Source organism: Perognathus longimembris, chromosome 15 (genome assembly GCF_023159225.1).
Source record: "Perognathus longimembris pacificus isolate PPM17 chromosome 15, ASM2315922v1, whole genome shotgun sequence".
In the NCBI taxonomy this organism is placed as follows: Eukaryota; Metazoa; Chordata; class Mammalia; order Rodentia; family Heteromyidae; genus Perognathus; species Perognathus longimembris.
This window is the reverse complement of record NC_063175.1, coordinates 21067223-21089308: the sequence shown is the minus strand read 5'-3', so window position 1 is coordinate 21089308 and position 22086 is coordinate 21067223. Positions and strand designations below refer to the sequence as shown.

The 22086-nt window shown below is 38.8% G+C and overlaps 1 protein-coding gene and 1 pseudogene across 3 annotated transcripts in view; both read right to left on the bottom strand.

Moving 5' to 3' along the window:
- Impact (impact RWD domain protein) overlaps positions 1-17473 on the bottom strand; it is a 29252-nt gene extending 11779 nt beyond the window's left edge. For 2 of the 3 annotated variants that reach the window (XM_048363322.1, XM_048363324.1), the window contains exons 1-6: positions 17327-17473; positions 16292-16420; positions 15499-15551; positions 13072-13134; positions 5648-5736; positions 1959-2081 (exon numbers count right to left, since the gene is read on the bottom strand). In XM_048363322.1, coding sequence (XP_048219279.1) covers positions 1959-2081; positions 5648-5736; positions 13072-13134; positions 15499-15551; positions 16292-16420; positions 17327-17362 — 493 coding nt within the window. In that variant the 5' untranslated portion in view covers positions 17363-17473. The remainder of the gene's footprint in view (positions 1-1958; positions 2082-5647; positions 5737-13071; positions 13135-15498; positions 15552-16291; positions 16421-17326) is intronic. The other variant, XM_048363323.1, reaches the window with a different exon arrangement.
- Positions 17474-19604: 2131 nt separating this feature from the next.
- Positions 19605-21544, bottom strand: LOC125363972 (annotated as a pseudogene).
- Between the last annotated feature and the right edge of the window lie 542 nt (positions 21545-22086).

The window sequence follows — 22086 nt, the reverse complement described above, 5'->3', positions numbered from 1 at the left end:
AATTTATTGAAACTGATTTTCATACACTTCTGAAAATAATGAATCCTGTTTCCTAAAAGAAGCCTTATGCTGAAGCCACAAATGTATAAATGATTAAAAGAACTATTTAGGGTAAGGCACTAGTAAGAGCCTAGATCCTCTCCTCTAGCTCCTCTTTATCTCCTTTCACTAGCTGCAGGGTGCTATTAACACACAAGATGTTTTTCCTTTTTTGCTGTTTTTGTTTTCCTTTCTTTTTGTTCTGTTCATTTGCTTACATGACTTTGAAAGTCTAAGGGGAGGCACAGAAATGGAAAAACAAAGAGTGAACAAATGTAGCAATGGTACTCACTGGATACTATGTTGAAAAGATGCATACAACTTGTAGAGAGGGATAAAAAGGGAAAACTGGCCAAGTGAGGGAAGAGGCAACATTGTTCAAAAGGAAATGCACTCTTTATCTAGCTTATGTAACTGTAACCTCTCTGTAAATCATCTTTATAATAACAAAATATTTTTAAAGCCTTAAGCTTTCAGAATACTATTTGAAAACTACTATGAAATAGTGTAAGAAAATGCTCACATTCAAATGGAATGAAATCTTCTTTCTTAAGTACATCACATTTTCATGAAAGACTCAGTAAAACTCACAATAACACTTAAAATTTTTTAAATATGAAAATTAATCCAAGGTCGTAGCATATGTCTGCAATACTAGTACATGGAGACTAAGTCAAGAGGATAAAGAATTTGAAACCAGCCTGGGCCATATACTAAAACTCTGTTTCAAAAAAAAAGTTAGGGGGCTGGGGATATAGCCTAGTGGCAAGAGTGCCTGCCTCGGATACACGAGGCCCTAGGTTCGATTCCCCAGCACCACATATACAGAAAACGGCCAGAAGCGGCACTGTGGCTCAAGTGGCAGAGTGCTAGCCTTGAGCGGGAAGAAGCCAGGGACAGTGCTCAGGCCCTGAGTCCAAGGCCCAGGACTGGCCAAAAAAAAAAAAAAAAAAAAGTTAGGCTGGGAATATGGCCTAGTGGTAAAGTGCCTGTCTCATATCCATGAAGCCCTGGGTTCAATTCCTCAGTACCACATATATAGAAAAAGCCAGAAGTGGCTCTGTGGCTCAAGTGGTAGAGTGCTAACCTTGAGCAAAAAGAAGCCAGGGACAGTGCTCAGGCCCTGAGTTCAAGCCCCAGAACTGGCAAAAAAAAAAAAAAGTTAACGAGGGAGGGGGTAACAAGTTGGATAAGAAATGTACCCACTGAGAGCTGGGAATGTGGCTTAACTATAGATTGCTTGCCTAGCATACGTGAAACCAGGGGTTTGATTCCTCAGCACCACATAAACAGAAAATTCCAGAAGTGGCACTGTGGCTCAAGAGGTAGAGTGCTAGCCTTGAGCAAAAAGAAGCCAGGGACAGTGCTCAGGCACTGAGACCAAGCCCCAGCACTGGCAACAAAACAAAACTTAAAAAATTAAATACTAAAATGGACCTATTTTCTTATAAAAATAGAAAGCTAACTATCATATCTATTTTCAAATTGAATACTACTCAAAAATTAAGTTCTTCAAGGACTATTATTAGCTCTAATTTCAGTAGCTATACTTTCAATGCCATTTTACCCATGTTGTCAGCCTAGACTATAAAATTTAAACCTGAGAAATCAGGAGATCACTTGAAATTTCAAAACAGAAATGGAAAAACAGGAAACTAAAAACATTAATAGACTTCCTTAGCATCAATTTCTCTTTCTTAGCATCAATTTACAAGTAAATATTACTTTCTTCACTATGCTGCTAGAATTGGTGGATAAGTAAACAACAAACAGGCAGGGGGGAAAAATCTCAACTGTTTACAAATTAATAACTATTTCTAATATTTGAAAGTTTATTAAATTTCTATACCACGCCCAAAATAATAACTATATATCATCATGCCACTCTTCTCAAAAGAAACTAATTAGTTACAATATACCTGGCTGATTTTCAGTGATATCAAAATCCAATGCCTTAACTGGATTTTCTGGCTGACATGCTAAAATGAGATCATCTTCACACTGAATATCTTCCTCTTCAGTTTTCTTCTTTACATCTGGGCCTACATGGATATGGGATATTATGATTGGTCCGTGAAGCCAACAGAAAATTGCACTTTGAAAAAAGTGTTGAGTCTTGATTTCCAAACACCATTTTCAATAGAACAACCCAGAATTTCTCTTCCTCATAATAGAATTCCAGCAAATAAGTAAAGAATATAAGAAAGGAATCTCCCATAAGATACAAAGGGAAAGCTAGTACTATTGTGGTTAATTTTACATGTCAGCTTGGCAAATCAGTTGACTCAGTTAACCAGTATACTAGACATTTCTGTAAAAGTTATTTTGGGATGAGATTAATTTTAAAAATAGTTGACTTTGAGTAAAGCAGATTGTCTTCCATAATAAGCCTATCAGTTGGAGGCCTAATTGAGTAAGAATGAACTCCCCAGAAGGACCTTTCCCAGAAGATTACCTTTGGACCAAAACACATTTATCAACTCTTTGCTGGGTCTTCAGCTTGCTGGCCTATCCTTACAAATGTTACACTTACCAGTACCCATAATTGTGCAAGTCAGTTCCTTAAAATAAACATACATACATACATATATACAAAAAAATCTCCAAGCAATTACAGTGAAGACTTCTGCCAGAGATGACCTTAACCAAAGCAGCAAGGTAAACATCACCAATAATAAAACATATTGATTGGGGCTGGGAATATGGCCTAGTGGTAAAGTGCTCACCTCATAAAACATACTGATTTCATGAACTCCCTGATATAAATTACTGTAAGGATAAAATATTTTTGTGGTATTCTCACTCCATAAAAAAATAGGTAAATAGAAACTAAGTATAATTCTACAATGAAGTGATCAGTATTTTTAAAAGTGTCAAGATAAGGAAAGTCATTAAAAAACCAAAGTCCCAATTACATATTATAAGAAATTATTTTTAAAGGCAACGTAGAATACTGGACCCAAAGTCCTATAGTAGCAGAAAGAGAATTTGAAAAAAATGGTGACATTTGAATAAGCTACTTAGTGTACTTGATAGTACTGTACACTGTTAGTTATTACTCTTGATAATTATACCATGTTACATAAGCTGTTAATAGGTCATCAACATGAGTGTGAAAGAGCTCTTCATCATATTTTGCAACTTTTTTGTAAGTTTAAAACTAATTCAACTTTTAAAATTATAAATTTTTGTGTACAAACATTTCAGAATTCAAAATTTCTGGGCTGGGAACATGGCCTAGTGGCAAGAGTGCTTGCCTCATATACATGAAGCCCTGGATTCAATTCCTCAGTACCACATATACAGAAAAAGCTGGAAGTGGTGCTGTGGCTCAAGTGGCAGAGTGCTAGCCTTTAACAAAAAGAAGCCAGAGACAGTGCTCAGGCCGAGTTCAAGCCCCAGGACTAGCAAAAAAAAAAAAAAAAAAAAAGAATTCAAAATTTCTATTCTAAACAATACAAAGACTAAAACATGAATTTATACCAAAAGTTAACAAGCTAAAAATAAATTACTTGACATGTAGATGTCCTGACAATGATTCTCATGTGAAATACCTGATCATAATTCTCACCCTTATCAGTTCTTCAGTTATTAATACATGTGAATGTGAAGTCAAGAAAATATTTTGGGTTTTATTTTGAATAGAGCTCAGGATAAAATCCAGGTCCTTGGTGCATGCAAGGAAAGCACACTACCACACTCTACTACTCAGCCACAGTCCCTAGCCCCAACAAAAGATATTTAATAAAAAAAATTCTAAACACTTAAAAATTTTATTGTCATTACTAATCAATAACTCCAGAATTTGAAAGGTGGCTAGACAATCTATGGTTAGGGGGAGAAAAGGGATAATATCAGTTTGTAAGTTAACTTTTAAAACTTCCTAAGAGTTGAATGACTCTAAACTTTTCAGTCTTGAATTTTTATAACTATTCCAACTCTACAAAGGGAAGATGGCAAAAATTAATTTTGCTTTAAGAGTTTCCAGACTAGTATTCTCACAGATGCTTTGAAATAGTGCAAACTCAGAATATAGGTCATAGAAAGATTAGGAAAGTACTTCCAGATATTACACAGATACTTTATCTTTGCATTACATATTTCTTAGATTTCAACAGAATAACATTGTTTGCTTATATATATATATATATATATAAAATGGTGAAATACACTGAAAAATACATTATTATCAACTTAAAAAATATACAAATATTGTGAAGGGGGTCCTAAATAGTTCTCTGTAAATAAAAAAATAGTAAGTAAACTACTGGGCTCTTTCTTAACCCTCTTTTCCCCAAATTAAAACTAATTTTACCAGCAGTAACAATAAAACACCATTTGCAAAGAACATCAAATTTAAATGATGTAGTTTTCTCTCCAAAAAGACTTTAAGTGAAACAAAGACTAATAAGTGAAGTAATAGCAAGAATTAGAAATTTTACTGTTGTTAGATGCTTAATAGATCATTGAGAGATTAATAACAGAAAAAAATATTAGTTTTCAAGTGTTCTGCAAGTAGATAGTGATGATGTTTGAACAACTGAAAATATACTAAAAACCAGAGTTGTACACTAGTTTTAAAGGGTAAATAATTATGGCATATGAATTATATTTCACTTACAAAGTATCATTTCATTTGGGTGCCAGGAGCTCATGCTTGCAATTCTAGCTAATCAGGAGGGCGAGATATGAGAATAGGGGTTCAAAGTCAGCGTGGGCAGGAAAACTTGTGAGATTCTTATCTCTGCTGGAAATAGAGCGGTGGCTCAAGTGGTAGAGCCAGTGACCTAGAGCACAAAATTTCAAGGACATAGCCCAGGCCCTGAGTTCAAGACCCAGGCCAGCACAAAAAGTAAATAAAATTTCATTAGTGATCAATGAAGAATATTACAAAGGTTATGGCCTAGTGGCAAGAAGAGCACTTGCCTCGTATACTTGAAGCCCTGGGTTCGATTCCCCAGCATCACATATACAGAAAATGGCCAGAAGTGGCGCTGTGACTCAAGTGGCAGAGTGCTAGCCTTGAGCAAAGAGAAGCCAAGGGACAGTACTCAGACCCTGAGTCCAAGGCCCAGGACTGGCAAAAAAAAAAAAAAAAAAGAATATTACAAAGGTCATATTATTTTAAAGATAGTCAAACAGAACAGATTTGGGACCAAAATTCTTTCACCATAAAAACTTTTACAATGAGGGCTGGGGATATGGCCTAGTGGCAAGAGTGCTTGCCTCATATACATGAGGCCCTGGGTTCAATTCCCCAGCACCACATATACAGAAAATGGCCAGAAGTGGCGCTGTGGCTCAAGTGGCAGAGTGCCAGCCTTGAGCAAAAGGAAGCCAGGGACAGTGCTCAGGCCCTGAGTCTAAGCCCCAGGACTGGCCAAAAAAAAAAAAAAAAAACTTTTACAATGAGAATATAGCATGAATCCAAAAAGGCTAAGCCTTATAGAAAGAAATTATCATAAGTACACATAGTAAATGAGAAATATTCATGATATAGAAACCATAAACCAGGATATATTTTCATATAAAGTTTCAACTAGAAAATATACATGAAAACTTAATTATTATAGGCTAAAAGAGCATTGAGAATATTTGTCACACCTACCTGGTGGTTCTGTCAACTGAGATTTCTGTATCAGAATATCTCTTATTTTCTCCACCCACAGATAAAGAATGCTTTCACCAATATTCTGTCTAAACAAAATTTAGGGGGGGGAAATGATTATTTCAAAAAATTATCTTCTCAAGTTCAAAGAAAACAGATAATTTTTAAATGTACACATTTTTTAAACCTAACAATGTCTTTTCTAAAAGTATTTGTAAAAAGATAGGTCTTACAACCTTGATGTCTGCTTTATATACATTATATGCTAAAAATTCCAATTAGCTTCACAACAACCTTACCTTACTTAAAATAAGCAGAAGAGATACGATGAGAAAATTTCTTAACTTGTACTAGATGAACCATGTTTCATTTCTATTAATGGAAACAATTTCAATATTCATGTTCAATCACTGCTTACTTTTCTAAACTTTTTAAACATGTATTTGGTATGCATATTTGGAATATACTTTTAGTATTTACTTATTTCAACAAAGAAAAATGAAAAGGATAGAGTGAACTCCTTCAGGGACTTAATTTATAAGACCTAAAACACAATACTAAAATTTTGTATTTATACCTTATTTCTGATAAAATATTCTCAATCCTCATTACTGCAAAGAAAAAAGAAAATGCTGAGTACATATTAATTGATTCATACTGCTTCCAAATGTCTGGCTACCTCATACAATTAAATTTTTCTCAAAAGATCACTGAGAAAAAGTAATGCATCATGGGTAAAACCAAGTCATGACCATGGTTATGTTAAATAATGACAACAGCAATAAACTAAAGTCCAGTGGTATCTACTCTTTAAAGAAAGACACTAATTTTAGAACTAGCATTGGTTTAAAGAACTAGTATTGTTTAAAGAAACCATCATACCTTATCGTCTACCTCCTTCCTTTAAAAGTTACCCTTAAGCCAGGCTCTGGTTGCTCACACCTGTAGTCCTAGCTATTCAGAAGGCTGAGATATGAGTACCAAGGTTTGAAGCCAGCCCAAGCAAAGCTGTGAGATTCTTATCTCTAATTAACCACCCCAAAACTGGAAGTGCAGCGGTGGCTCAAAATGGTAGAGCCTTGAGCACAGGCTCAGCCAGGCCCTGAGTTCAAGCCTTTTGACCAACAAGAAAAAAAAGTTCGACTTAAAACCTTATCAGAAAAAATTTTTTTTTCCACTCAAAACCTTATCTCTCTTTATCACCACTTGTCAGCACCCCACCAGCGGAAACTTTCAAAACAGCTTCAAAGAAAATAACACTTTTAAACAACACACTTTAAAACAACACTATACCTTCAAACCCTACCTGTCTCATTGGAGCATAACTCCTAGCACTAAAATGATCTTTCACATCCTTCCTTTTCTAAGCTGTCTTTTAAGACAGATCCAAAATCACTTGAAAAGTTTTTTAAAGATAGAGAATGCTGGTGAATTGCCTTTAAACGGTTCCTAATCTTAACTTCACAATAAAAGACAATAACTTAAAAAAGAATAAGACAGTAACTGAAACACTGTGGAAATATTAAGTATAGGACCTGGGTGTATTATTCCCCATTATATAAATAAGAAAACAAATGACAGAGTTCAATTAACTGGCCAAGACAATCTTACAAGCAGTAAAAAGTCCGTAGCTAGAATGAAAACCCAAAATGAAGGTGCAAAGCTCAAACCATTTTGCTGCATTTTGTTCTCCTAACAAACAGATATGACTTTAAGTAACTACTAGAACTCTGAGTTGTAGTTGCCTCATTTTATAGGTAAGGAAACTCAAAAAGTCTACAATCCTAATTAAAAAAAAAAAACAAATACTTTAAGACTGGGCTTTGCAGCTCACACGTGTAATCTCAGCTAGTAGGCAGAGATTGGGAGGAGTATGGCTCAAGGTCACCTACATACACAAAAATTAGTTAAGATCTCATATCAATCAATAAGCTGAATGCAGTGGCACGTGTAGTTTTGTGAAAGGCCACAAATAAGATCAGTCCTGTCCATGGACTGCCCTTCTTACTTTTATTTTGCTCCACACTCCTAATAAAAATGATTTTTTTCTCCCATGTGTTCTCACATGGATGTCATTTAATTCCTAAAATTTTGTCCTAATTTTACAGATAGGAACATAGACATAAGGAAGTTATACTATTCAAACACTGACTCCAGAACTATGACTAAAACAGACTTAACCTCACCCTAGCTAAGTTTTACAGGCTACATCTTACCTAGACCTTTACCTTCCTTTTTCCTTAGAAAAATTTCTTTGGAAAAACTGTTCTTATAGGGGCTGGGAATATGGCCTAGTGGCAAGAGTGCTTGCCTCCTACACATGAAGCTCTCGGTTTGATTCCCCAGCACCACATATATGGAAAACGGCCAGAAGGGGCGCTGTGGCTCAGGTGGCAGAGTGCTAGCCTTGAGCGGGAAGAGGCCAGGGATGATGCTCAGGCCCTGAGTCCAAGGCCCAGGACTGGCCAAAAAAAAAAAAAAAAAAACTGTTCTTATAAATTTTTTCTCTGCCCTTTTGAGATATATGTAAATCTTTTTATAGAAGCCTGATGGCCAGTTTTGCAACTCAGGAATATCCTGAGATCCTGAGCCCAAAGCCCTCAATAAAGAGTACCCTTATTTGCCTCTCAGTCTGAGCCTAACTTATGGGCACACTGAATTAGTAAATGCAGATGGCCTAAAAAGAGAAAACAATTTGCAAAGTGAGTAATAACTCAGTATGCCAAAGGGTTCATCCATTAACGACCCCTAGTATCTAGTAGTGTTCTATTAGCTTACCCCAGCCCTTAAAATCCCTTCTGCCCTTTGCCTCAGAGAAGCTGGGTTCAAACTTGGTATTAGCTTCTCTCCTTCATCCTAGTAGCTTGAGCAAAGTTTTCCTAGCCTGCTTAACTTTTTCTGGTAAAATTTCAGCTCTGACAAGCTCACTAGATGCATTAAAGTCTAAAACTCTGCAATATATCAAAATGTGAAAAGCTGGGCTGGGATGTAGTTCAGTGGGGTACAGAACTTGCCTAGAAAACACAAAACCCTGGGTTTCAATCCTAGCACTGAAAAAACTGAAAAACATTAGTAAATTAAAAATGGTAATTTTTAAATTAATTACTATTACAATGAACCACCATATATTCAAATACCACAATTTTTTCATCCCTATCATTTCCTGTTACTAGTATCACTGTAAACATTTCAAATATGTGTTAAGGTAATTATTCTTGTCTACCCAAAAAGCCAAATATAAAATGTTTAAATAAAAATTAGATATAATAACCAAGCTAATGTGTGTATAGATAATCAATCATCAAATCCTAGTTCACATTCTTAAATAGCCAGCTATTCTTTTCCATTTACATTGTGAGTGCCTTAATAAACCCTTCCTGAGTTACCAACTGCTCTCCCTAAAGTGGCCTTTCTTCATTTTAAGCCTTTCTACACACTCTTTAACCCCAACTCCTAATAGCCATACTACCGTACAAATAGAATTATATTATGTCCCCACCTAAAATGCCCAGAACGTACAAAACAGTATCATAGTCCTTATTCCAGCTTAGAGGGTCTTTTGTCTCAAGCCTGACTCAATTTACACACCAGGAACATAAACTTTATGCCATGGTGTGGATCTGGAATAACCCTCAAGTGTTTATCCATTTGGCACTTAACTAGTTCCCAGTCTAGCACTTTTCAAAGGTGGGGCCCACTGAGAGGTCTTCAGGGCACTAGGAACACACTGTTGACAGAGAGAGTGGGACTCCAGCCTGGTTCCTCTCTACTGCCCATCATGAGGTTAGCAGTTTTGCTCCACCACACTCTCTTATTATGTGTTACCACATGCCCAGTGCAATGGGACAAAATGATCATCAATCTCTAAAACTTTGAGCTAAAATAAACCTTTTCTCCTGTTATCTAGTAATAGTTTATTATTTCAGCCATATATTTTACTAATGGAAAGCTAATCCTAAAGACGGTAGGTTATTTTCCATCTTCATAATTTTGCTTACAATGTCCCCCTACCAGAGTCGTCTTTGTTTGATTACCTAGCAAATCCTGTGCACAAAGTCCCTTTCACAGTGAAACCCACCCTTATAACCTATTCACACTCTCAAAGATGCTTTGGTGCTAACTTGAAAAAGTGCTACATTAAGCCAAGTGCTGGTGCCTCATGCTTGCAATTCTAGCTTCTTAGAACACTGGTATTTGAAAACAGAGTTCCAAAGCCAGCCTAGGCAGAAAAGTCTTTGGATTCTTATTACCAATTAACCAGCAAAAAAAGCTGGAAGTATATGCGTAGCTCAACAGTATAGTGCCAACCTTAAGGCCAACAGCGAGGTGAGAGTACAAGGTTCTGAGTACCAATATGAAAAAAATGCTTACTGGAAGGAAGGGAGGGAGAGAGGGAAGGAATGAGGGAGGGAAAGAGGAAAGAAAGAAGGGAGGGGGGAAAGCTACCCTTAGACTTGGTTCAAATGGCTCAGTAAACCCTCTCAGTCTCACACTGATACACATTCTCGTGTGTGTGTGTGTGTGTGTGTGTGTGTGTGTGTGTGTGTATCAAATTCAGGGTTTCTTGCAAATTAGGCAAGTGCTTTATTACTGAACTATACCTTAAAGATTTTCATTCTAATTTTAAAATTCAAAATTCCTAATGATATGAGTATGTTAATGTGTTCAATAAATATTTACTAAAAAATCTGTTAAATTTCCTTTATACCCTATCTTAGTAGTCAATTATAAAGGGAAAAATAAAATTTACTAATCAGAATGAAGCTAACTGTACTAATTTCAATAGTGTTGTATGGGGAATCAAAAAGACTAAGAACTGGGTACCAGTGGCTCATGCCTGTAACCTTAGCTAAGATCTGAGGATCATGGTTTGAAACCAACCCAGGAATTAAAGTCTGTGAGGCCCAGAAAGCTCAAGTGGTAGAGTGCTGGCCTTGAGCCAGAAAGCTCAAGGACAGCACCAGGCCCTGAGTTCAAACCCCAGAACCAGCACACACACAAAAAAAGACTATGAACTTTAAAAACTATATTGGTTGGGACATATGAGGAGAATGATGACAGAATGACACTGATCAAAACACATTGTACTCATAAAGTGATATATTAAATTAAAACCCCTTTGCATAATTACTTAAATATCATTAAAAACTATATTAGTATATGTATTTATGTTTAATTTTTGAAGTTCAATAATATATTTCACTTGCTGCCCCCTTCTGGAAGTATTTGAAAATATAATTAAAATGTTAGACAAAACTTTAAAAAATATCATGTAATACCTATTTCTATTTCAACTACATGAATAAAAATAATACATTCAGACTGAGTTGCTCACACACCTTGAATAACTAAGACTATAAGTAAGAACTATATGTCATCTTTAGACAATAAACCACTTTGTAATCTCTAACCCTTCTAATTCTCAAATAGCTAGTTAAGGAGAAGAGTCAAGTTGTATCAATGGGAGAGTATCACTTAAGCCAGAAGTGAAGCTATGACTCAAGTAGCAGAGCACTAGCTTTGAGCCAAAAAGCTCAGGGACAACACCCAGGCCCTAAGTTCAGGCCCCAGAATGGGGACATGCATGTGCGCATACACACACACACACACACAAACACACACAAACACGTACGAATGCACACGCGCATGCGTGCGCACACACACACACACACACACACACACACAAAAGAAGGACTTTGGAACAATGAAAGGGTGGTTGGGAAGCCATTTCCAAATGCATGACATAGTGCATAAAATAGAGAAAAATCTAACTGATGAATACAATTAACATGATAGAAGTCAAGGTAAAAGATTTTCAAGAAAGAAGTGGTGAATATGAAAGTTACAGAGATCAAGTAAAATAAGAGCTGAAAAATGACCATCAGATGTATAACTAAGACATCAATGATAAGCAAATTTTAAGTGTACTTATCTTACTCTATATTAAGGTAGAGAAAAGTTGGCAAAAAAAAAATCTAGATTATTCCAAGAAGTTTGTTGGGAACACAAAAGTTGAAGTGACCAGTAAGGTTAGGGACAGATATAAAAATAATCTAATTGAGAAAATACCATCTATATGCTAAAGATAACCGAGTCACTAAATGGGGACCCAAGAAGGCCACACTTCCTTTAAGAAGAAAACAAGTAGAATGGATTCCATGGTGACTTACCATTTTCTAATTAAATATTTTGGGAGGAAAAGAAACCTGCCTGGATCCCAAGGACACAAAGGGGGTACTCTCACTGTACCAAATGGGATGGCCACCTAGAAATATAATAGAATCTTTACTAGTTCCTGAATTGGAAAAAACTGATATTCCAGAATATTATTTATTTTAATAAATTAATATATCTCATTAAAATTACGCCAAAGCATCATATCTTTCTAGGCTAATGTATCAGCCTCCAAACTGGTTTCCCACATCTGTTTTTGCTACTTTCCAATCAGTCTCCACATAGCAACAGGATGACTTTTTTCAAAATGAAAATCTTATTATTGGTACCCCATTAAAACTGCTTCAATGTTTATTAGGATACAGATAAAGCTCCTGAATATAGCCTTCAAAACTCCAATGGACCTTCCCTGCCTACTTGGTCCAGGTCATTCCTTCACGATATAACTCCCTCACTGGCCCTCTTCCCACCTCTATCACCATTACTGACTCCTTAATGGTGTCGTTTCCCCAACATAAAGCCTTCATACACACCATGGCCTCTAACTGGATTTGGCTTCACCAAACTAACTCAGTTCTAGCTGAAGAAGATGCTCCCCTTTCTACACTAAGAAGGGTCTTTTTTTTTTTCCAACCCAATTAGTACCATATTGCTGATCTTTCTTTTACAGAAATTACCACAAGCTATAATTTTACATTCATTTTTATGAGGCTTTAAGGAATATCCTTCCCCTGCTCAGCTAGTAAATTCTAAATGCCATGAAAAAAATATTTAAAGCTTATTTCTCTTTATGCTAACCATGTGTATCTAGGATCTCAAGTAGTGTTCATCATGTAGCATTTGTTGAATGAATAAATGAATGAGCAAAGTATTTAGACATTTAACAAATAACTGTTGTTAGAATTCACCTGCTGTCAGATCCCATGAAAATAAATACACAAGAAATACTCTGAATTTACTTCACAAGTCAGTTAAATGTTTTTATAGCTACTAGCTCTAAATGTTACTGTGTTTTTATATCAAATGAATATGTGTAATTACATAAATAACCTTTCAAAGGCTCTTCAAGTAAACTCTGTTCAATTTTTAAAATTTGTGTTATATAGGTGATACACAGAGGGGTTTCAAGTAATCTTTTTATTAATAAAAAGGTAGTATGACAAAAGGTATAAAGGTACTAAGATAATAAGTTTCAAGAACAGTCCAAGTACAATCACTAACAAAAATTTTAAAAATCACCTGTTACTTACATGTATATTTCCTCAAGGCTGTTCGATAAATCTACCCGTTCTTGCCCTTTTAGCCAAGGAGCACTAAGAGTGAATAAAACACAATAAAAGATTATTCAAGGATTATGTTTATATTTCAAACAGAAATTAGTGATTAGTACACAAACTATTTTAATTTTTAAGTACCTGTTTTCATGTAAATTGTGTCTATATTTGCACGCTATGCAGATTTGAAATTATTTCATCAGCATTAATTTATTTAATCTTCCTCACAAACCATGACAAAATCAACACCAATATCAGCCAGTTTTAAGTGTTTAAAAAATAAAGGTGAGGGGCTGGGGATATAGCCTAGTGGCAAGAATGCCTGCCTCGGATACACGAGGCCCTAGGTTCGATTCCCCAGCACCACATATACAGAAAACGGCCAGAAGCGGCGCTGTGGCTCAAGTGGCAGAGTGCTAGCCTTGAGCGGGAAGAAGCCAGGGACGGTGCTCGGGCCCTGAGTCCAAGGCCCAGGACTGGCCAAAAATAAATAAATAAATAAAGGTGAAAGCCAGGTGCTAGTAATCCTAGACACTCAAGATGCTGAGATGTGAGGATAGGGGTTCAAAGCAAGCCAGGGCAGGGAAGTCTACAAGACTCTTATCTCCAATTAAAAGTCAAAAATGCAGAAATAGAGCTATGGCTCAAGTGGCAGAGCACTAGCCTTAGCTCAAAAGGCTCAGGAACAACACCCAGGCTCTGAGTTCAAGCCACAGGAAAGGTAGGTACTATATAAATAAATAAACAAATGAACAAATAAATAGGAGTTTATAGTATCTCATAAACTTTCCAAGTTTACTTAAGTGACAGCACTGATTGTAACTCTAAATACCCATATTAACAATATGTGCCACAATACTAGGAGTTCCCAATTTTATTAACTGGTCTCTCAAAAGTAACTCTTACAAGAAAGGTAGTTCCCAGATGATCATGAAAAACATCCAGCTTTTATTTATAGATATTTTATATTTATCATTTTCAATAAATAAAAATGAGCCAGGCACAGGTGGCTTACACCTGTAATCATATGTACTCAGGAGGCTGAGATCTAAGTTTCATGGTTCCAAGCCAACCTAGGCAGGAAAGTCTATGAGACTCTTACCTCCAACTAACCACCAGAAAATCTGAAGTAGAGTTGTGGCTCAAAGTAGTAGAGTGCTAGCCTAGAGTGAAAGAGCTCAGGGACAGGCTGAGTTCAAGCCCTATGACTAACACACACACACACACACACACACACACACCACTTTACTAGTACGTCTTATTACAATAGATTTATTTATTTATTGTGTGTATATCCAAGTGGTAGGGCTTGAACTCAGGGCCTCCCACTCTTACTCTTGCCTGGCTTTCTCTGCTCAAGGCTAGCACTTGAGCCACATCTCCACTTCTGGCTTTTTCCTGGTTAACTGTCTGTCCAATCCTTGACCTCAGACTCCTGAGCAGCTAGGATTGTAGGCATGAGCCATTGGTTTTAAAGTATACACACAAAAAAAAATAATCCCACTACTAGATAAAAGGGGTTTTTTTTTGTTTTTTTTTTTTTTTGGCAAATCTATTCTCTTGGTGTATACATACTATGAGGCCAAAATCGACTAAGGGGATCACAGGTCACTTGCATCATGAGGAATAAAGGTTAACTGTAGATTACTAAAACAATAAAAATAAAAATAAAAGGTTCCTCAATAACAAAAGAGGAAAGGGGCAAGCAGAATCACCAGAAGCATGCTGGGTTACTCCTAGAAGACTGGCAGTCTTAAGTAAAGATCAACAAGGAACTGTGACTAAGGTCAGCAGAACTAGGTTAGGAAAAATAAACAAGGGCCAGTTTCTAGATTACTAACTGGAAGAGAAGGTTTTCTAATAACTATTCTAATTATTTTACCCCTTTCTACCCTGTGATTCGTTTTTACTAAGATGCAAATGCCATTGGGGGGGGGTGGTATTTGTTAAGGTACTGGGATTTGAATTCAAGGCCTCACACTGTTCATGGCTGATGATCTACATCTTCAGCTATATCTCAAGTTTTGCATTATGGGTAAGGTTTTGGTTTATTCTGGTCCTGGAGCTCAAATTCAGGACCTGGGTGCTATCCCTAAGCTTTTCCATCCAAGGCTAGCACTCTATCCCTTGAATCTTTACTTTCTGGGCCCAGCTGGCTTCAAACCACAATCCTCACATCTCAGTGTCCTGATTAGCGAGGATTACAGGCATGAGCTAGTGAAGCACAGCTTTCAATGTGTTTTGGGGTTTTCTTTTTCTGTTTACATGCTCTATGCCAAATCAGAGGTGTTTTTAATTTCTACATACATTTCAAAGTATTTCACATAAACGCAATGTACAGTATAGAAAATATATTTTACAGTACAATCTTTGTAAAAATACAAATGGAGAAATATAGCTTACTTCAACTGATAAATAGGTGGAGCTGTACCTGGGTATTCACTGGGAAGCATCACCTACAATGCAGTTTAAAACAAATCTGTTTACATTTCCTTCATCATGCATCAAAAATAATCAAACTAGTCAATAAACAAATTTCTAACCCTCCAAACCAAAACCAAACCATTTTTATATTAGACCTCAGAAGAGAATTCCTTCCTCATATTTATACTTCCACACTGAATATATTGTGACTACCAATGTCAGCTCCTTCAAAAGAGGAGCAAAGTCTTTGCACAGAAAATATAAAAATCAGAGCAAATGAGGATGAAGAAAATGAAAGGAAAAGGAACGCTAAAACAGCCATAACACCATAACCTCAATGAGTAGAGTAATTTTGTATCATTTTCCATAAACATTTCTGGATACAAAAAAAAAAACTCCTGTGAAATCCATTAAATGCACTATATAGAAAAGGCTGTTACTTAATGCAGAAAATACACATTCTTTTCTAATTAGTATTATAATAACAAATACTGACACTCAATTTAGCATACTTTATGTTGAAAGTATAGGTACTAATCAAATAAGCACTGGGCCATGCTGATTTTTCCATTTATTTTATTCTAATAGAGATAAGAAAGATTCAATCAACCGATAAAAGCAGGATTTGAGTGTGATCCCATTCATATCTAGATAATCCTGACAAAACTTAACGAAGACTACTTAGAAAATAACTCATGCAAGAATATGTTTAACCACATATTAACTACTGTGACAGGAAAATGGCGGTAGAGAAAAAGAAAAAGAAAAATACCTGCAAGCAAAGTGTCCATTTGGGGTCGTCTATATCGTCGCTAATTCTAATACAAAATATTTTGGCACAGTCATCAATGACACACCATTCCTCGCCATAAATGGCCGCCATTGCTTCAATTTCCTCATTCTGGAAGTTGATTAAAAACAAAAAGAATCAGCAAATGTACAAATCCATCACTAGCCTGGGTTAAGTCAAAAGTCCTTAGCAGTAGGAACACCATGCTCTACTCTTGACTAGTTTCCTGACTTAATGCCATGACTTGAACCAGCATTGCTACTGCATTACCAAGGCATTGGCCTTTTCCATAACCTGAAGTGAGTGACGGGTTCAAAAATAAAGAAGACAGAAATCTAGCCCCCAGGACCATTCCTGATCATTTTGCCACTCTGTCTACATTCTAGCTGAGTTGTTTTCCATTTTTTCTTTCTTCTGAAAACAGGCCTTGATTTTAGGTTTCGTTTTGGTAATCAAACCTTGAAACATTTCAGAAAGTATTTTTTGCTTTTCAAGAAAATGGGAAGCTACATAGGCATTCAACTTTGGATAATTTCATTGTATCCAACATGGCCCGATAAGAATTGCCTTATGGAGCACCCATGTGAACCCCGAATAGAAGAAAACTCAAGACCAAGATCTAAGATGTAAGATCCTGACGGCTCTCGAGGAACTGCTGGGTCTGTGTCATTGCACGTTTTTCCCCCAAAGGAAAAAAAAATGGATTTGAGAACCTGGACCTAGGTGACCCAGTGAGGAACAGAACCCAGGTTCCATCCTTGGGCCCAGCGTTGCTTAGGCGCGTGCCAATGGTAAACAGCGGCCTTGCTCGGAGCGTGCAGCCGCCGAGAAGCAGCCGGCCCGGGAGAGCTGGGCTGAGGGGAAGTGCTGGCAAATGGACCGCGGTGGAGCAATCGACCAGGCCGGGGGTCCGGGCAGTACGGGCGGGACCCAGCGTGGCCCCGGGCGGAGGAGGCCTGGGAAGATGATGCCAGGCCAGGCTGAGCCGGGAAGGTCGGCGCTCCGCTGGGGCCTCACCTGCCTCTGGTCGCTCCCTGTGTCCCCCTCGGCCATGAGGCCCCGGGAGCGGCCCCCGTAGCCGCGACTGCCCAGATCCGGAGAGCCGGGGACCGGGGACCGGCGCAGCGAGCAGAGCGCGGGGCTGCAGTTCAGCCCGACCCGGAACCGTAAACCGGGAGCAATGCACTCCCGCTTCTACTTCCGGGTTGCGGGCCGGCTGTGGGGCGAGGGGCGCCGTGGTCGCTGGGCTTGCTGGACAACTGCCGATCGGGCTCTCTTATTCGCGCCCCGCGCTCCCTCCCAGAGACCCCGAAAGCCCTGGGAAGTGGCAGCCCCGAGGAGCCTCCGGGGGCCTTCTCGCCGGTGCCTGTTGCAGACTGCCTATGGCTGGGGGCTTCGGCTTGGCCTGGGCCCCATTTGAATCCCCCCCCCCTCCCACCGCGGAGACCTTGGGAGCTCCAGTCCACCGGCAAGTCCCGGGGAGAGAGTCACCCGCAGCTTCCAGTTCCGGTGGGGGGGCGGGGGGCGGGAGTTGTTTGTTTAAACGTGTACTAAGGCTTTTGTCTTGGAAAACATAGTTTTGATGTACCAAACAAAACGAAGCTGGAGAGGGCCAGAGATTTCGAAAACATAAGGGGGAAAACCTTGTCCTTGTATTGCCCTTAAACATTTTCTCTAAGAATAACTTTTACATTTATTTATTTTTATTTTTATTTTTTTGCCAGTCCTGGGGCTTTGACTCAGGGCCTGGGCGCTGTCCCTGGCCTCTTTTCGCTCAAGGCTAGCACTCTACCTCTACAGCCACAGCACCACTTCCGGTTTTTCGTATATATGTGGTGCTCAGGAAACCAACCCAGGGCCTTATGTATGCAAGGCAAGCACTCTACCACTAGGCCACATTCCCAGCCTAAGCATAACTTTTGTAGGAGACCTCAAATTAGGCCAACTAACAAAAAGATCATTATCTTCCCTCCCTCTCCAAATTTGAGCCAATTTCTTGTCATTTCTCCTGCCACCCCCAACATAATTCAATGTCACATTCCAATATATTTACAAATTATATTATTACTCCATACAAGGTACCTCAACCAAGATATTTATTCTGTTGTTTAGAAGCGTATTTTTCATAGTCTCACTCCAGTGTCTGCAAAGACTCATAAATACAAATAACCAAAATAGTGCATCTTGCTGCTTTTCCTTGTAGACATTTTTTTCTGGTTCTCTTTCAAGCTTTTCTTAGGTTAAGGATGCACTGCAAAATACCTGAAATTAGCTCAACAACATATATGAGACATTGGCAAACATTAGAGACACAAAACTTAATGCCATGTGTTGCCTTTAGGAATCTAATAGGAACAAAAGTAAACCAACAATTAAAAGTGGGCTACAAGTGTATCCCATTGTCTACTAGGAAGAGTAGACATAAAGCTTACAGTAGTGATCTGTTGTTCAAATAACTTTTTTTTTTGCCAGTCCTGGGGCTTGAACTCAGAGCCTGAGCACTGTCCCTGGCTTCTTTTTGCTCAAGGCTAGCACTCCACCACTTGAGCCACAGCGCCACTTCTGGCTTTTTCTGTATATGTGGTGCTAAAGAATCGAACCCAGGGCTTCATGCATGCTAGGCAAGCACTCGACCACTAGCCCACATTCCCAGCCCCATCAAATACCTTTATTTCCTTCCTTCACTGGAATCTTCACTGACCTCTTATTTTGTCTTACAGTTTTTTAATTTTTTTTTTTTTTTTGCCGGTCCTGGGGCTTGAACTCAGGAGCACTGTCCCTGGCTTCCTTTTGCTCAAGCCTAACACTCTACTACTTGAGCCACAGCACCACTTCCGGCTTTTTCTTTTTATGTGGTGCTGAGGAATCGAACCCAGGACTTCATGCATGCTAGACAAGCACTCTACCGCTAAACCACATTCCCAGCCCCTTTTCTTACAATTTTTATTGCCCCAAATAGTAATCATGCCAGGCACACCAGTGACTGAATCCTGTAATCCTAGCTACTCAGGAGGCTGAGATCTGAGGCTGGCAGTTGAAAACCAGCCCTGGCAGGAAAGTTTGTGAGACTCTTTTTTTTTTTTTTTTTGGCCAGTCCTGGGCCTTGGACTCAGGGCCTGAGCACTGTCCCTGGCTTCTTTTTGCTCAAGGCCAGCACTCTACCACTTGAGCCACAGTGCCACTTCTGGCTTTTTCTATATATATGGTGCTAGGGAATTGAACCCAGGGCTTCATGTATAGGAGGCAAGCACTCTTGCCACTAGGCCATATTCCCAGCCCTTATGAGATTCTTTTTTTTTTTCACACACAAACACTTTATTAGTTTTCTCTACAACAGACAATAATATCAGTCTCTTGAAAATAGTCTCAGTTCACTTGAGGCCAAACGGATCCAAGGAAATTAAATACTTATTAGTTAAAAGGCACTATGTAAGATATCACCTAAAACCTACAACCACAGTGGTAGCAGGCTGACAGATTAAACTACAGCAAATTATCTAACATGAACATTAACAATTACCCAGCAGGAAGCAAGTCTGTATTGCAGAAGACAAGAGTACAATGACTAGTTGGGCCCCAAATGATATTTGGCCAGGTCAAGATGGCTGAATGTAATGCCAAATAAAAAGGATTAGGTACAAAGGAGTATCCAAGCTACACAGTCAAGCAGATGATGATGATAGATCAGGCTTCTTCCTCCCAAGACACATTTGCTACACTGAGCTACCCTCCATCCCCACTTGAAGATCCTGCTTAAGCTGAACTGCTTACTCCTGCCTTACAGGGGCTGTTCAGACCTACTGTAATGTAGTAGGCCTTGGAGAATTTGTTTCATATATGCAGGCTTTGTTGCTAGTTACTTGGAACAAAGGGAAAAAAACCCAAAGCATTCTCATGCAAAGGAATCCAAACTTTTTCAATCACATTTAAAACAGCTTTGCAGAACATGCTCAAAAGTCTGCAAATCTTATAGCAGCTGAGCTCTAGTGAATGCTGCAGGGGTCATAAAATGACCAAGGAAGCCAGGATAAGATAATGCAGGTAGAAAATCCCAGCAGTTATCTCAATTTGTCTTTCCCCAAATTAGGATCCACTAATTCTAATATACAGTGTGGGATGTAGAAAGCTACACTGGAGCAAGCTAGGTCTTCTGCTAAATTTGTCAAATACTAGAAAAACCAAGGGAGAACAAGGGGGTGGGGTTAAGTTCATTTTTTAAAAGCCTCTGAAGTTATTCTATTATAAAGGGACATGGCTGAACAAGTAAGAAACAGATTCTCCATTGTGAGTTCTCCTGATGGCTTCTGCAAGGATGATGGAGATGTCAATCACCTCTATTTTGGAGCAATGCTTCATCTTGTCCTCCTGAGGTATAGTGTTAGTAACTACAACTGCTTCAAAGCAGGCATTGTTGATGTGAGAAATAGCTGGGCCAGAAAAGATCTCATGAGTCAAGATTGCATAAACTCTGGTAGCTCCAGCTGAGAGAAGTTTGTCAGCTGCATGACAGATCGTACAAGTGTCAGCCATGTCATCCACAAGGATGGCCACTCGGTCCTTCACATCTCCTACTAGCACCATGCGGTCCACTTCATTGGCCTTCTTCCGGTCTTTGTGAATCAATGCAAAGTCCACATTCAACCGATCTGCAATGGAGGTCACTCTCTTAGCTCCGCCCGCATCAGGTGAAACAATGGTATAGTTCCTCCATTCCGAGATGTTCTCCCTAATCCACTTCAGGACAGCAGGCTCTGCATACAAATTGTCCACTGAGATATCAAAAAAGCCCTGGATCTGAGAAGCATGTAGATCCATGGTGATGATATGATCTGCACCAGCTACAGACAGCATATTTGCAACCATCTTGGCTGAGATTGGAGCCCGGCTCTTATCCTTCTTATCCTGCAGAGCATATGGGAAGCATGGGATGACTGCAGTAACTCAGCTGGCTGAAGCAATCTTGCAGGCATTAATCATGATCAAAAGCTCCATTAGATTGTCATTAATTTCACCACAACCACTCTGAACAATGTAGACATCTTCTCCACGTACACTTTCACCAATTTCCACACAGGTCTCTTGATTGCTGAATTTCTTAGTCACCACCTTGCCCAGCTCTAGGCCCAGGAGGTCGGCAATTTTCTGGGATAAGTCTTGGTGAGAGCTTCCGCTGAAGATTTTGATATTCGGCATCTTGGACAGTTAGCCTAGGAGTTTTTCCTTCAGAGGCCACGGGTGCTGCGAAGACCAGAAACGAGGTCAGCGCAGACAGAGACTGAATACTAACAGCCTCCCGGTACTACTCCGCCATCTTCCCTTGTGAGATTCCTAACTCCAATAAGCTACCAAAATAAGAGAAATGGAGCTGTGGCTCAAGTGGCAGAATGCTAGCCTTGAGCCAAAAACAAAAAAAGCCCAGGGACACTGCCAAGGCCCTGATTTCAAGCCCTAAGATGGCATAAACCAGAAAAATCTTCAGTGTTTCATTCAGAAAACAGTATGTAGCCAGATGCTGATGATTGGTGCCTGCAGTCCTACCTACTTAGGAGGCTGAGATCTGAGGATCAAAATTTGAAGCCAGCCCAAGCAGAAAAGTCCAATGAAACCCTTTTCACCAATTATCCACTCAAAACCTGGAAGTGGCACTGTGGTTCAAAGTGGTAGGGTGTTATCCTTGAACAAAAGAGCTCATGGACAGCACCCAGTTCAAGCCACACACTGTCAGGAAAAGAAAAAGAAAGAAAAGAGAAAAACACTATGAAGTTTCACCACCTAAC